The sequence below is a fragment of the Aspergillus pseudodeflectus genome, assembly GCF_044049435.1.
Source record: "Aspergillus pseudodeflectus strain CBS 756.74 chromosome Unknown BJX68scaffold_13, whole genome shotgun sequence".
NCBI classification, from domain to species: domain Eukaryota; kingdom Fungi; phylum Ascomycota; class Eurotiomycetes; order Eurotiales; family Aspergillaceae; genus Aspergillus; species Aspergillus pseudodeflectus.
This window is the reverse complement of record NW_027263789.1, coordinates 142,143-156,298: the sequence shown is the minus strand read 5'-3', so window position 1 is coordinate 156,298 and position 14,156 is coordinate 142,143. Positions and strand designations below refer to the sequence as shown.

General features: G+C 52.9%; 4 protein-coding genes across 4 annotated transcripts; 2 read left to right on the top strand and 2 right to left on the bottom strand.

Moving 5' to 3' along the window:
- Positions 1-872: 872 nt before the first annotated feature.
- On the top strand, positions 873-1,700 carry BJX68DRAFT_265016 (putative ubiquitin conjugating enzyme (UbcC); the record flags this gene model as incomplete). The annotated part of the gene is made up of 3 exons (XM_071045128.1): positions 873-938; positions 1,000-1,126; positions 1,195-1,700. The coding sequence occupies 3 exons, from the start codon at positions 873-875 to the stop codon at positions 1,698-1,700; spliced, it is 699 nt and encodes a 232-aa protein (XP_070900916.1).
- Positions 1,701-1,921: 221 nt separating this feature from the next.
- On the bottom strand, positions 1,922-5,504 carry BJX68DRAFT_43951 (MCM DNA helicase complex subunit MCM6). The gene is made up of 4 exons (XM_071049167.1): positions 3,697-5,504; positions 3,510-3,645; positions 2,461-3,453; positions 1,922-2,383 (listed from the first exon to the last, which is right to left on the bottom strand). Exons 1-4 carry the CDS (start codon positions 5,343-5,345, stop codon positions 2,270-2,272), a joined length of 2,892 nt encoding a protein of 963 aa, XP_070900915.1. The 5' UTR covers positions 5,346-5,504; the 3' UTR covers positions 1,922-2,269.
- Positions 5,505-5,713: 209 nt separating this feature from the next.
- On the top strand, positions 5,714-8,066 carry BJX68DRAFT_233173 (uncharacterized protein). Its single transcript, XM_071039596.1, has 3 exons — positions 5,714-6,068; positions 6,141-6,469; positions 6,557-8,066. Exons 1-3 carry the CDS (start codon positions 5,960-5,962, stop codon positions 7,736-7,738), a joined length of 1,620 nt encoding a protein of 539 aa, XP_070900914.1. The 5' UTR covers positions 5,714-5,959; the 3' UTR covers positions 7,739-8,066.
- BJX68DRAFT_233170 (putative DUF221 domain protein) lies at positions 8,006-11,688 on the bottom strand. The gene is made up of 5 exons (XM_071039595.1): positions 11,252-11,688; positions 10,737-11,202; positions 9,747-10,685; positions 9,290-9,688; positions 8,006-9,235 (listed from the first exon to the last, which is right to left on the bottom strand). Exons 1-5 carry the CDS (start codon positions 11,255-11,257, stop codon positions 8,385-8,387), a joined length of 2,661 nt encoding a protein of 886 aa, XP_070900913.1. The 5' UTR covers positions 11,258-11,688; the 3' UTR covers positions 8,006-8,384.
- Positions 11,689-14,156: the final 2,468 nt, after the last annotated feature.

Here is a 14,156-nt window from a genome sequence, read left to right as displayed (position 1 = left end):
GTAACTCTTATAATCAATGGACAGGATCGGTCTTCATAGCGTCAAGTGGTAGTTTACCCCTCCAGGACGACGCATTTTTGGTAATTGTGGTGGATTAAGAGACCTCTTCGAGCTATGAATCGAATCTTCAGGGTTTCCACATGAGTAGTACTAGTATCTTCCAAGGGGTCATACGGACAAACCGTGTTTGAACTAGTCGCTTGACGGTACCTCGTAACACTCCCAGTAAGGTTATCATGAAGAAACACACAAGGCAAGCAGAACAGTAACCTTTTGAGCTTGCTCAAGACTCAGTGACTTTCCTCTGTAAAATGCCAGATCGCGATCATATTCCAGATGGGACTTGCTGCATGAGATCTCCACTTGGACAGGCTTATCCCCCCGCTTTGTACCTTGTGGGTAGCGGCTCGGAGCAGATAAGCTTGAGCGCCTGGACTGAAAGGCAGTTGACCTCGAGACTGGGGCAGACACTGCCAAAGAGAAAAGTCGAGCAACTGAGAGTGTGTATCTGGAATCCAGAATCTTGTAGCAGTAGAGGAAGAAGAGAGATCACAGGGCTGAGCGTGTGTGACTAAGGCAGCCGATTTTTCCAGCGCCACCACAGCTCAGTCCGGGACCTTCCGTTGTCGGATCATCGCCACGATCGCCTCAGGGAATAAATGGGATGGCGTCAGGCAAGAACTTGAACCCTTTGAATCACACGCGGCCACCGCTCCTCCCTTGTCCTTGCTTTTTCGCTCCTTTCTGTTTGTCCTTCTCTCTTGCTCGCTCTTCCACGCAACACAACAACCTTCAAGCCTCTGTTGCCCTTCACTCATAAGCGCCTCGAGATCTGCCCCTCGGACCCCTTCAGTTATCGCGTCACCTTCGCCATGGCCGAACGCATCTTGATGAACGAGTTCAAGGCGCTAGCCAAGGAGCAATGGGTCAATATTGAGGTAAGTTCCTCGCACCGCGCACGCGACACGACAGACCCGAGACTGATCTATTCTTCTGCAGCTCCAAAACGAGGACATCTTCAACTGGACCATCGGGCTTATCGTCCTCAACCCCGATTCTCTATACTACGGCGGCTACTTCAAGGCAGCCATGGCGTTCCCCTCAAACTACCCATACTCGCCACCAAGTATGCACACGTCCCCTACCGAGTAGATACAGTAACACAGATTCACTAACACAATCCCTGCTTTCTAGAATTCCGCTTCCTCCGCCCTCTCTACCACCCAAACATCTACCCAGACGGCAAGCTCTGCATCTCTATCCTCCACTCGCCCGGCGAAGACGCAATGTCCGGAGAACTCGCCTCCGAGCGCTGGTCGCCCGCGCAACGCGTCGAATCCGTCCTGATCTCTATCCTCTCCCTCCTCGACGACGCGGAGGTCTCGTCCCCCGCCAATGTCGACGCTGGCGTCCTTCTACGAAAGTCGCCCGAGGAATACAAGGAAACCGTACGCAAGTGCGTGGAGGCATCAAAGGCCGATATCCCCGACGGGTACGAGATGCCGACGCACGAGAGCACATCCATGACTGCGCCGAAGATCATCAAGGACGACGACTCGGATTTCTGGGCTGAGAGCGATGTCGATGACGATATGTTCGGTGGCAGTGGGAGCGATCAGGAGGAGATGGACTCGGATGACTATGAGGAACAGGATGATGATGATACGGGCAGTGATGAGGAGCCTCTTGGGAAGAAGTGAGGTGCTACGTCTCCCCTTCGCATAGGACACTGGGTGACGGATCCAAGGGGGCGGGCATTCAACACCACTTTGAACATCACGGGCATAGCACAGGCGCATCTTCTGCATATTTATGGTCGGGATTGTTTTTTTTTATGATATCCAGCATTCGCATGTTTTAGCCGGATTGAATTGAGTTTTAAGTCACCTTTTTTATACTTCTTACCGCATTTCAGCAGTCTTTTAGCTTCTTTCCTGCGTCTAACTTCACTACCTCTTACATTCTGTACCATAGACCGACGTCTTCTCGTCTTCGTTGAATCATCAGCCTTCGACAAAAAATCTTATTACTGTACTGAAAAGCAAATAACACTTGCTACCAAAATCCCATGCACCCAGTCCCGCACATATGATATATCTATGACATGACACCACCAGAATCCACAGATCATTTGAATGTGAGAAAATAAGACGTATCATCACTCGTAACCACTTGCATCCATGCCCGCCTGACCAACTCCATGCGCGCCATACACTTCTGGACCGCTCTCTTCTGCACTACGTACATATGTATGTATGTAGTGGGCAGATTACTCCTCATCAATGGCGCAGTTGGGGTGCAGGACGTAGACAGTTCGTTGCGTCTGTGTCTCGCTGCCGTCGTCGACGAGGCCTTCGCCGTGGATTGGCATCAGGATGTTGTCCTGGAACGAAAGGGTTAGTTTGATTGTGTTCAAATGTGAATCTTATGCGGGGAGGTGGGTAGGTGGTGAGAGCATACCTTAACCATGCGCTTCAGAACCTTAACAGCAAGCCCACGCTCGCGCTGCAGATCCTCCTCGTTATTCAGCTCCGCCTCAATCTGCTCCAGGTACCAGACGAGCAGATCCTCCTGCTCCACACCCTCGCCGGCCTGCGCCTCGTCTTCACGGATCCGACGCACAACAAGGTTCAGAATCTTCATGTACTTGTCGTATGTGATCTTCGTCTTGGCGCGCTGCTGCTGCTGCTGCTGCTGCTGATCCGGCTGTTCCTCGCGCATGGGGCTATCGCCGTCCCTGTCGCGGTCGGCCATTTCGTGGTCATCTTCGTCCGCGCCAGCACCTGCGGCGTCTTCCTCATCGTCGACTTCGACGTCGTCCTTTTCGACGGTGACGATACTCTGTCGGAGGAGGTCGTAGGCTTCGCGGACGAATTTGGGGACGACCTCTTCAACGCAGTTGACCTTGGCGATCGCCTCGGAGAGACGGATGAGCGATTCCAGTTGGCGGACGGTGATACGGTACGAGGAGCGACCCATGCCACCCTGGGCATCATTCGCACGGAGCTCCTTGTACTTTTCAACGAGGAGCGTCTTGGCTTCCTCGCGGAAGACAGGCCGGAACGTGCGCGCGAAGCGGATATACCGCTGCAGCTGCTCGGTGCTGAACTCGGGCTCGACGGCCTCGTCGCGGTTCATGTGGACATTGACGATGTGGTCGGCGAGGTTGCGGTCGACTTCCTCGTTGGGCTCGTCGCGGATGACGAAGAACAGGTCGAATCTGCTCATGATCGGGGCGCTGAAGTTGAGGTTGCCGCGGAGGGTGGTCTTGGGGTCGTAGCGGCCGCCGATGGGGTTTGCGGCGGCGAGGATCGAGGCGCGCGCGTTGAGCGTTGTGTGGATGCCGGCTTTGGCGATCGAGATTGTTTGCTGTTCCATGGCTTCGTGGATGGCGACTTGGTCGCTGATGTCCATTTTGTCGAATTCGTCGATGGCGCAGATACCACCGCCGTTCTGTTCACATTAGCTTACTGTCCGTGAGGGCTCATATGGAGGTCGAGGGTACTTACAGCCAACATGAGAGCACCAGCTTCGATTGTAAACTCGCCGGTTTCGGCATCCTTCACGACTGAGGCTGTCAAACCAGCAGCAGACGAAGCCTTACCACTGGTGTAAACAGCGCGGGGATGTAAAGAGCAGATATACCTGGAATATTGTAAGCATTTACTTTAAGCTTGCGTAGTGAGGGATACTTACTTGAGGAATTGACTCTTGCTTGTTGACGGATCACCAACAATGCAAATGTTTATGTCACCACGAAGCTGCAAGCTCTCTTGCGATGTCGTCTTGGCCACACCTCCAACCAACTGCAGAAGCAACCCCTTCTTGATTTGCCGATGTCCGTAAATCATAGGGGCAATCGAGTCCACCAACCGCGAGTATATATACTCAGAATGAACCATGCTCTTCAAATCGTTCACCTCCGAGGGACTCAAGCTCTGGAGGAACGCCTCTTGTGCCTTATCATCATCGGGCTCAGGGTCGGGGTTCTGGTTTAATGAACCGAGGATTCTGTGCGATTGGCCGCTGAGTTGCTGGTTCGATTGTTGGCCCGGGGTCGTCGTATCAGGAGTGACCATGCACGCCAAGAAGGCCAATCTGTAGGTAAGATCCCTCACACCAAGGGACTTGAGACCACTGACACCACCACCGCCGACATCGCTGCTGCGGAAGGCGCTGTTATCGCGCACAGCCTCGGGACGCACACCTGGAAGCCCGAGCTGGCTAACATCGGGAATCACAATTAGTGTACCAGTGAAGATGGACCGTTCGCCGGCCTTGACACGATCAACCATCTCGCCGCGGAGAATCACATCCATGGTGCGGGGCATGCTACCTGTCGGAATCTCATGCGAAGATTCCTGCAGCTTGACCTTCTGCCAGTCGACAAAGGTACTCTTTCCGATGTCCAGGTGCCACCCAAAACGGTTACCGCAGGTGCTGTTGGGACATTGCGTGGGCTCGGTGTAACGGAAAGTCTGTTCAATGTTGGAGCAAACCGACCTGCAAGCCTGGCAGAGGAAGGTTCCAAGGGAGAGTTCTGGGCGGATTTCAGATGTTCGTGTGACGGTGCCAGAGACTGAAAGAAGTTTTCCAATCTGCGATGTGCGGAGTTGTCGCAGTCTGGAAACAAGAGGTAGATTGTAGAATGCAATGGAGAATAGCTTGTCCGTCTGCTGGTGTCGAGTCTTTTCACGAATCGTCTTCGCCAACTTGGGATCGTCCGAAACACTCGAGTTGCCGGCCATCAAGGATGTGCCGGCTTGTGAGGAAACGCTGGTGGTTGCTTGCCGGTGGGAAACAAAGTATTCGGGCTCATACTTGGCAATCAGATTGTGCAGCGCCTTCACCAAGAACGGCTGGAAGCGGTAGTACTGATTCGCAATTGCGTCTGCCAGAATCGGGTTGTCCAGCGAGGTTAGGTGTGTAAAGTCAACATACAGTGTGGACAACTCCCATTTGGCCATTCCATGGATCTGGGCAACGTAGTATTTATCGCTCATCGGCGCTGAAGATGGTGGTGGGTGTGATGTAGGTGCAGCGTCCTCTTGATAACTCTCCAGCAGTTCCTCAAAGGCCTGCTGTACCTTTTCACCGGCCAAGTCAGGCACTGGCGGGGGTCCAGCGACATAGGGATTCCGCAGCCGGGTCACGGTCGAGCCATTGGACTCGGCGACTTGATCGTCAGGAAAGGCATTGGCATCGCTCATAGGAGCATTGCTCTCTGAAAGGGGTTGCGCTCGTGAACTGCTGGGGAAGTTATCTGAATGGAGGGTTCGGCCATCGCGAGAGCCAGCGGTTGAGCCCAGCTCGGACTGGATGACAGCGTCGAAAAGGGAGGACATGGCGAAAGGGGGCCGTGAAGAGGCCGAGCGAGTTTTCTGCTGTTCAAGTCGGGAATTGCGGTGGTGGGAGGGTTGACGATGTCTTGTGGTATTGAGCCCGAGTGTTTTGCTGCGGCCCTGGCCATCCAAAGCCAATGAATTCTTCGCAAGGGGAAACGCGTGTGTGACACGAAACGCGTCGGCGGCGGTGTAAATCCGCACCGACGCGTAAAGTGGTTTTCGGCGGCTTAGGTCAGCAGGGCCCAGCGCACGGACCGTGGCTGGCAGAAGATGGGCACGCGCTAGGCCGGTTCAGGGCCCCGCAGACAAGGTCCAAGCGGACAAAAAGGGACGAATTATCCAATAAATCTAGTGCAAATTGTTTGCGAATGAAGGCCTCTGAGGTGTCGTTTTTGCGACCCCCACTCGTCAAGCCAGCGCTACTGTCCGTCGACTCGTCGTCCCTGGGCGGAGGAATGCAGAGACAGATAAGCGAAGCGCCTGCTTCCCCAGAGGGAGGGCCCTTGAACCCTCTTCCAGCGACCTTTCTCCCTGTTTAGCGACCCCCAGCGATCCCCCGAATATGAAGTCCTGACGGCCTCTCCCACCCCCAATCCACCTGGCTACCCCGTCAAATGCCTGCCCCCGCCGTAATGGCCGCAAACAGGTGTCTCTCGGCTGATCCCATTCCCATCGAGGCCGTCTCTGAACCACGTGCCACGCCCTCTGAGTCTCATCTACGCCGTTGGTCACCGAGCATTCACTCTTTCATACTCACCGTCCAGTCATGATTTCCCTAACATCTCATTTCCCCAGGGAGCGCCAGCGAAGACCTCCAGAACCTCAAGTTCAAGCGGCAAAAGCGCGATGAACCGGCAAAGAGCCGGTCCTTCTACTTCGTCGACTCGACCTCGTCCTCCCGTGAGAAACGCGCACATGTCATGCGGCACCATGTTCAGGAGAAGCGCAAACAGCAGCGGCATACACATTCGCGCAATGGCAGCGATAGAAGAACCAATGGCCTACTGCCGCACCTCTCATGGGAGCAGAAGCAGCCAGAGGTACAAGAGAGGACAGAGAACGGACCACACGATCCCGTGCCTTCACCAAGCCGCCGACATCGCACATCATCCATCTTGAACGCAGTAGGTCAAGTCATTGCAACATCTTCTTCACTTTCCTTCCTCAGAAACCTGCGATTGAATCTGTTCACTGATGAGGGTCGCTTCTAGCCAGAGATCCAAAGTCCTAGCTCCTCACGACCGAAACCTGCCTACCTCCCTCCCAAAACCCCTCCTCATGTGCCGTCACCAACCACTATACTGGACGCTTTGCGAAAGGACTCATTCAACAGCCTACCCACCACCTCCCCGGCCGACATGGCGCTGGCGGACTACTGGACGAATAAACTGACCTATTGGTCTGGTCAAAACAAATACCTCAAAGACTGCGTCTTCAAGATCTCCATGAACCATCCATTAACCTTCCAAGCGGTCATACTCTCATATTGCGCTCGATGGAAGTCTCAATTATATAACCACAGCAACACCCCTGAAATCAACCACCACCTTTCCTACGTCACAAAAGGCATCGAAGACGCTATGAACGGCCGCATGAAGATCGACAGCGACAGTCTCGCAATGGCCATCGCGGGCCTAGCTTTACACGAAGACCGCTTCGGCTCGAAGGAGCAGGCAATGAAATATGAAGACCGCGCTGTGCAAATCCTGCGCACACGCCCACGCTCCAACGGCCTCGCCGAAGTCTTTCTCCACTACGTCCGCTACGTAATGGTGCCTCCTCCCCCCGCAACCCCTATCGGCTGGCAAGACGGCCAAGAATGGCTTGTCACATTCCTCCGCGCAGCAGAAGGCCTCATGAAATCTCACAACACGGAGGAATACTTCAGCAACGTCCCACAGCGCCGCAGCGCCTTCCAGATCGGAGGCCCCCTCTTCTCCCTCCTCTCCAGCGGGCCTCACCCCTCGCGCGTACCCCACGATTCCCGCATCTACGTCGTGCGCAATGTCCCCACGCAGGAACTGACCCGCACCGCAGCCCTCATCTACATCACAGCTGCACTGTGGGACTACCAAGACTCCTCCGGCCAAACCGGCCGCTTCCTCAACCACCTCCTACATACCGTGAAGAAGCACGAACTGGATCGGCGTCCAGCCTGCGAGACATTCATCTGGCTCCTGCTTGAGGAAAATTGCGATAAAGACCTGAAGGACTCCGAACGGGGTTGGTCAACGGGGGAGCTACTCAAAATCCATAAACAGCTGCGTCCGGACCTCCAGTTCCAGTATAACGAGATTCTACTCAGTTTCCTCATGCTGATGAGTCCGATGAAGAGCGTGGATGCCTTTGAGAGGGAAGTGAAACCTGCCTCTCGGGTAGAGGAGGAAGCCTGAAGTAGAAATGTGGACTGCCATGTGCAGGTTCTCGGGGTAGTGTAGAAAGGATGTGTGGTGAAACGACCGAGGAAAGGAAAAGATACCCATGGCTGTGGCTGACTCGGCGGATGCATTATCGCGGGCATATATAGCTTACCTATTTATTATCTATTGTACTCAGATCAGGCGTGGCCTATGCAAACTATTTCGGAACTCAGATTAACCCTTTTCCAGCGTCACATCAACATGAGTCTGTGTTTTCCTCTACTGTCACTCAGAAACAACTTGGAAGTTTCGCAAGCTCGGTTTGGCATGTTTGGTATTATTATTTATTACTAGATCTCCAATCAAGATATAAAGGCAGTATATCCTATCCCACCAACTAAAATGCAATCGCATATCCCATCGTAGATGGCAGATGACATGGGGGTATGTATACATCAACCATCACTGATTCCCGGGTATCAAGGTATCGAATATAGCATGAAAAGCAAAGCTCGGAAGGAAAAGAGAAATAGTAGTGAAACAGAGAGTGCTAGAAGGAGAGACATCTCGTCTTGCGTGTTATAAACAATTCATGGGAATCCAACTGCACTGAGCCAGCCGATCGCGCTTCAATAGACGGTCGTCAATGGAATGAAATGATTTAGCGCGGATGGCTGATCTAGTAGTAGACCTTCTCCTCAAAAATCGGCGGAACACCCTTGTCGACGTTCCAGACGATATGGTTCTTCTCATCGAGCCAGGCGTCCTCGTCAGTGATGGGGATGACACGGCCCGTGTGCCTGACTTCCTGCCTACTGATGCCCATTTCGTCGCGCGGGATCCAGAGGAGCGGAGGCTGCGCGCTGATGCACGGGTGGTAGTATGCGTTTTCCTCAACTTCGGGCGCATAGGTCGTGGCCTCGGCCCCGCTAGGCACCCAGCGGCGGAGCTGCTCGTAGCTGGCGTACTTGTCGGGGCGGAGGTACTTGATGAAGAAGTTGACCTTGGGCTGGACTGGGGCCGTCTGTGTCAGGCCCTTCTCGGCCGAGTCCACGTTGCCGACGCTCGTGCCGCGGCCGTTGTCGTGGCCGTTGGCGGCGGAGCTTGTTGCTGCGATGCCGTCGTGCTCGTCGCCGTTGGCGGTGGAGGCGAAGGTTGCTTCGCGGGAGAGGAGAGCCTCCTCTTCGGCCTCGAGGTTCTTGGGGAGGTAGTTGATGAGAGGGTCGAGGGCCTGGTTAAGAGAGACATGGTAGATGATCATGAAGATGAGGAGAATGATCATGAGGACGAGGGGCCCCAGGGCGATGCGGGCAGCGCCGGTTGCTATCGCAAACAGACCAATCAAGCAGCCTACGAGTAGGTAGCAGCCCACGGTGATGTGTTGGAGGGCTCGGGCGAAGTTCTTGCCCTGGGTGTCGATGTTGGCGTTGGAGACGTAGAGCAGGTTGTAGCGGTAGGCAAAGTAGAAGAGGTACAAGCCAATGGACGCAAATCCCAGTACCAGAGGCGCAATGCACGAATAGGTGATGGCTGGAGAAGGTTAGCCTGGAGTCAAGTCAAAAACCTGTATCTGTTGATACGCACCAATGACAGCCAAGAGAGTGAAGATGGGGTATACTGTTCCCCAGCCCAGACCAGAAAGGTTTGACCAGCGGCTGTACATCTTCCGAGGAGTGTTGTCCAGGATGCGACCAAGCACCTTTCCTAGAATCAAGCCAACAATCTGCAGGAGGGCACCGGAGCTGAATGACAATCCCTGTAGAACAATATACGAAATGTAGAAGTTCGAGGCAGTAGGCAGCTTGTTGGCGAGCAGAGATGCAGCGCTTGTAGGATCGTCAATGATTTTGGTCACGACGCTCGTGGCTGAGGAAGCGAGTGTAACAACCAGGAAGACCTGGACCACCTGGAAGAGGAAGTAGAAGTTCTGGGTCGTCAGTTCCACGGCCGCCAAGCTAGGAGCTCCGCCAATCTTTGCCATCACTGTGAAACTCGTTAGCTTGACGTCAGACAACAAGGTGATTTCTACTGTTGAACTCACATCGAAGGACAATAGGCAATAGAGCCATTAGCACGGCCATGAGAATGGTGGGAAGGAGACCAGTAATCGCTCCCTTGATCCAACTGGGCACATCATCGATGAAGCTCAGGAAAGGAACCATGTCAGTCAAGTTGTTGATGTTGGAAAGAGAACCGACAAAGGCTGTTGGGATCGCCCAGAAAACAACCAGCGCGCAGACGAAAGCAATCGATGCTGCATAGCGAACGATGCGCTCCCACCACTTGATTCGCAAGTTGGACCAGATGATTTGAGTCGGCTCAAGACCAATGTACCGTGGTGCCATATGCAGAGGAAGGTTGTGTGCAACTGATTGGTAGGCGGCCTGTGCATCTGCCTGCTCGTAAAATTCGACAAAGACTGAGGACACGAGATCCACCTCGCCTGCCCTGTGGCTGCCTTGGAGCTTCTCGATCTCGGGGTTAAGACGCTCGATTTCTGACCTGGCCCAGTTGATGGTATCGACCTTCTTTCCGATAACCGGCTTGAGGCGATGCGTAGGGCGGTCGGTCGGTTTGACCCACCGGGCTGCAACAGAGCCAGACTCGCCATCGTCTTCGGTGGTGTTTTCAGAGACAGCAGGATCCTCGGCATTCCCTCCCTTCTTAATCTTCTTGAGACGCGCACCATTGGCCTTCCGAATCAGCTTCGTTTCGGCTGCCTCTAGCTTCATAGCGGCCTTCTCGCGCTCGTCAACCATATCTGACAACTCGGCCGTGTCTGTCGTGAGCCACACGTTCTTCACTTTGTTTGCGCCGAACATGCGCGTAATCTTCTCGCGGCTCAGGTAATCTTGAGGAACGGAGGTGAAGAGCACGGTGCGGGATGAAAGACGGCTCGCATATGCGCGAGAGAGGGAGTAAGCCTGGCGCAGGTTGATGTAGAAAAGACTTTCGCGGGTGACAGTGAAGAAAACAAACCCTATACAAGATCAGGTCAAGGTCCACACCGTAAAACCAGACGCAAACTTACCGACGAAGATCCACGCGATAAGCGCGTGTCCGAATAAATAGGCATAATTCTGGTCAGACACGTTGGAGAAACTCAGAATGTCCAATTGCTTCATTCCATTACCTCCCGTTGCGTTCAAGGGGAAAAGGACAGGCCAGGTGATCAAGCAGCCCACGAAACAGATCACGGTAACAATCTTGAGGAAGCGGAGCAAAAGGTAGGCGTCCATGGAGTGGTGTAGTAAGACATATTCGTCGGGCAGCTTGTACATATCCCGAAGCCAGTTAACAAGGCCTGTTGACGAAGGTGGCGTGCGCTCCGATTCTCGCAAGACTCCAAGGTATGTTCGTGGCATATACATTCGGCGCTCGCTGCGTCGCAGAATCACGAAAAGTACAACCATGGCGACTGCGACCGCCAAAGCAGGAATTAACGTGACGACGAGACTGGAGGCGGAATTGGATGCATCTTGGGGGTTGTCGTTGTCCTGTCAACGTCAGAAGATGGGATCGCACTGTCAAGCCAATTCGACCTACCGCCATGATGACTCTTGTTTGCTCGATATGTCGAGCACTATTCGAGTCTAGAGATAGCTTGGGTTCAAAACAGAAGCAGACTCAGGGTTGCCGAGCCGCAGGAGAGGTAAATCGCCCAGGGCAAGAAGAATGCCGCGAGAGCAGATGAAGAAGTTTATGACAAGAAATGATGGGCAAAACCCCAGGAAAGAATGTGATCGAGATCGGCAACAAAAAAAAAAGAAAAAGAAGCGAGAGCTGGAGAGGGGCAACGTGCCAGCTGTGAGTGCGGTCCTCGTCCACGTAGGGGGGAAAAAAACAAATCAACACCAGGAAAAAGCAAGCCTTACGCTCCCATTGGGACGATCGCGGCGTTAAAAGAGTGGAATGAGCGTCTTCTGCTGCCAGTCAGAGACTCGAAGTGTCATTGGATTGACACGCTGGGAGTTGATGACGACGAGAGCCCAAAACTCTGGTGGTCGGGTTTGCAGCTTCACAGTCTGGGTCGATCCAGCCGAGACGCGATCGCCGATTCGGTCAACCTGCGTTTCAGCCACGCCATTTCATCATGACTCGTCCAACTACTGTACCTGCTCGGGATGCAGGCCCGTGTACCTTGAATCATGGACAGGTACTACGTTGAAGCCGTCCGAGCAACTTCGAACGGCAATCTACTGTACAGGGTCTACAGCAGAATATACTTGCGATAAACTTCTGCACATTTTTGATGTTGAGGCTTCAGCTCAAAATTGAGCACAACCCCGAAGCGTCAAGGTTTAAATAGATCGGCTCTTAGCGCCAGTCTACGGGGTTTTAGCTCCATGCTAAAGCTGTGCTATTTTGCTGCTGCTTTGCATCCATGTGGCAAAAATTTTCCCCCTTGGCTGTGATCTCATGCCTCGTCGCGCAGAAATCTGCTTTTCATTGCAACATATGCAGCACAGGTGCCCAAAATTAGAGAGGTCAAGGGGAATGCAACGCTTGAACGTCGTCTGTTCGTCACTCGTTGGACTGGGGCAGTTGGAGATTGGAGGATAATGCGACGTTTCGGGATGGTGATGTAACAATCACATGACTGCTCCTTGATCCTGGCGATATGCTTCGACTTGTCCAGAACAGGCCATCCTATCGAGAATACCCCAAGACCTCTGATGAAACAGGGTATTTCTCTGAGTCAGGCCATCCTTCTCACTGTTGACCACTCCAACGATGATGTATTCGTTGCACTATCCCCACGATGATCTGTTGTCTAAGCAATAACACGACCGCATATCAACATGGTTCAAATCAAGCTTACAGTACAAGTCTGCACGGCTCAAGGCGAGCGTGGGTTTTGATCAGAACCTGGATTTTCCAACTCAAAATGCTGAACGCTGGAGTCTTGGACGCTTGATCCTGCGTCCACTTGAAATACTTGTTTGTGCTGATCCTGATCATCAGTACCATGAATCCCTCGGGCTTCGAAGTTCGGGGGAACCGGTGCGTTCTCTACGTCTTGCTCACTCTGGACTTCAGAGAACACTTCGTGGTTCGTTCTTGTACCTTGTAGGGTAGGTTGATTTTCTGCCCGATGCCTCAAGCGAACTGCTCTTCTTGCTATCTCAGAAGAAAGAAGGCTTGGATCATCGTTCTTTCATCAAGAACTCATGACCAAATGCCAAGGGTCTAGTATATTTCAGCTCGGTCGAAATTTCCTCGATCATGCGCCACACCCCACACCAAGCGCTCCAACTGTGGCTGTGAATTGTGAAGTGTTTACTTCGTGGAAGTCAGCCACGAAGTCAGAAGTTCGTGCGTGTTGAACAGACGCCTTTTCAGCCCTTCAGATGCCTTCGAGTGGCTGAGCTGAGTTGGACGGAGTACATACAGACATACATCCGAGGTTATGATGCTGGAAGTTAAGCAAAGTCTCGCCCATTGTTACAGGATGAAGGCACGAATATCAAAGGGGCATGAATAGTGAAGGCTCAGGGCCATAAAAATGAAAAATTTCGAGACATGCGCGACGGCCCAGAGAGACATGGGATCAAATTATCACACAAGCAGAATCTAGACAGAGTCAAGCTACAGTCTTCCTACGCCCTTGGCGGACCTGCGTATGCGTATAGTTTTCGAGATTGCCTACGGGTACCCTCGCGGACCTAACCCTACAGTCTCGATATATCTCCCCCATTCGCAATCGCATTTGCCTGTTCTTCTATCTCATGTTCTCAAATGTTGAGCTTCTTCACCCGGACTTATATACAACCAAGCTAACAAGACTATAGCTTTGTGCTTCGGATATTTAAACTATGTACTAGGCGCCTGTGAGCCCCTTCTACTTCTCTGTTCACTTGTTGTCTTCTTCCTCTTGATGAAACTAACGGCCTTTTCTTTCCTTTATGCCGTACTAGGCCGTCTTCGAGAGTTGAATCCCTTGAAAGTGATACTTGATTGGCGTAGAGTTGCAGTTCGCACTTGTGTGGTACTACTAAGGGTCCAAGATATATATATCTCGCTCTCTCATGTGCAAGGAATATCACGCGATAGGCCCACGACAAGGACAAGGCGAAAGTAAAAATTTGCCAATTTTTCTCCATCGCAGCATCCTGGCTCAGATCTTCGATTTACACGGATTATCATCAAAGTTCAAGCTGTGCGACTGCCATTCTGGTTGCGGTGCATTTGCAGTTCGAAGCATTGTTTTCAACACGGCAACGGACATACTCTGTATGGTGTATGGCAAACGGCCTACTCCCGACAAATTGTCCAATAGCTGATTGCCAGCTGGTTTCTGCAAGATGCCTCATGCATTCTCTCTGTGGAACATTTCCCGCAAGATCGCATGCGATCAGGCGAACCAGGCCTGGAACATGGGATTGTTGGTGTTCCCCGCATCGGGTTAAGGGCCGTCATGTGCGATAAGCCGAAGCCGATGTCAGACCCA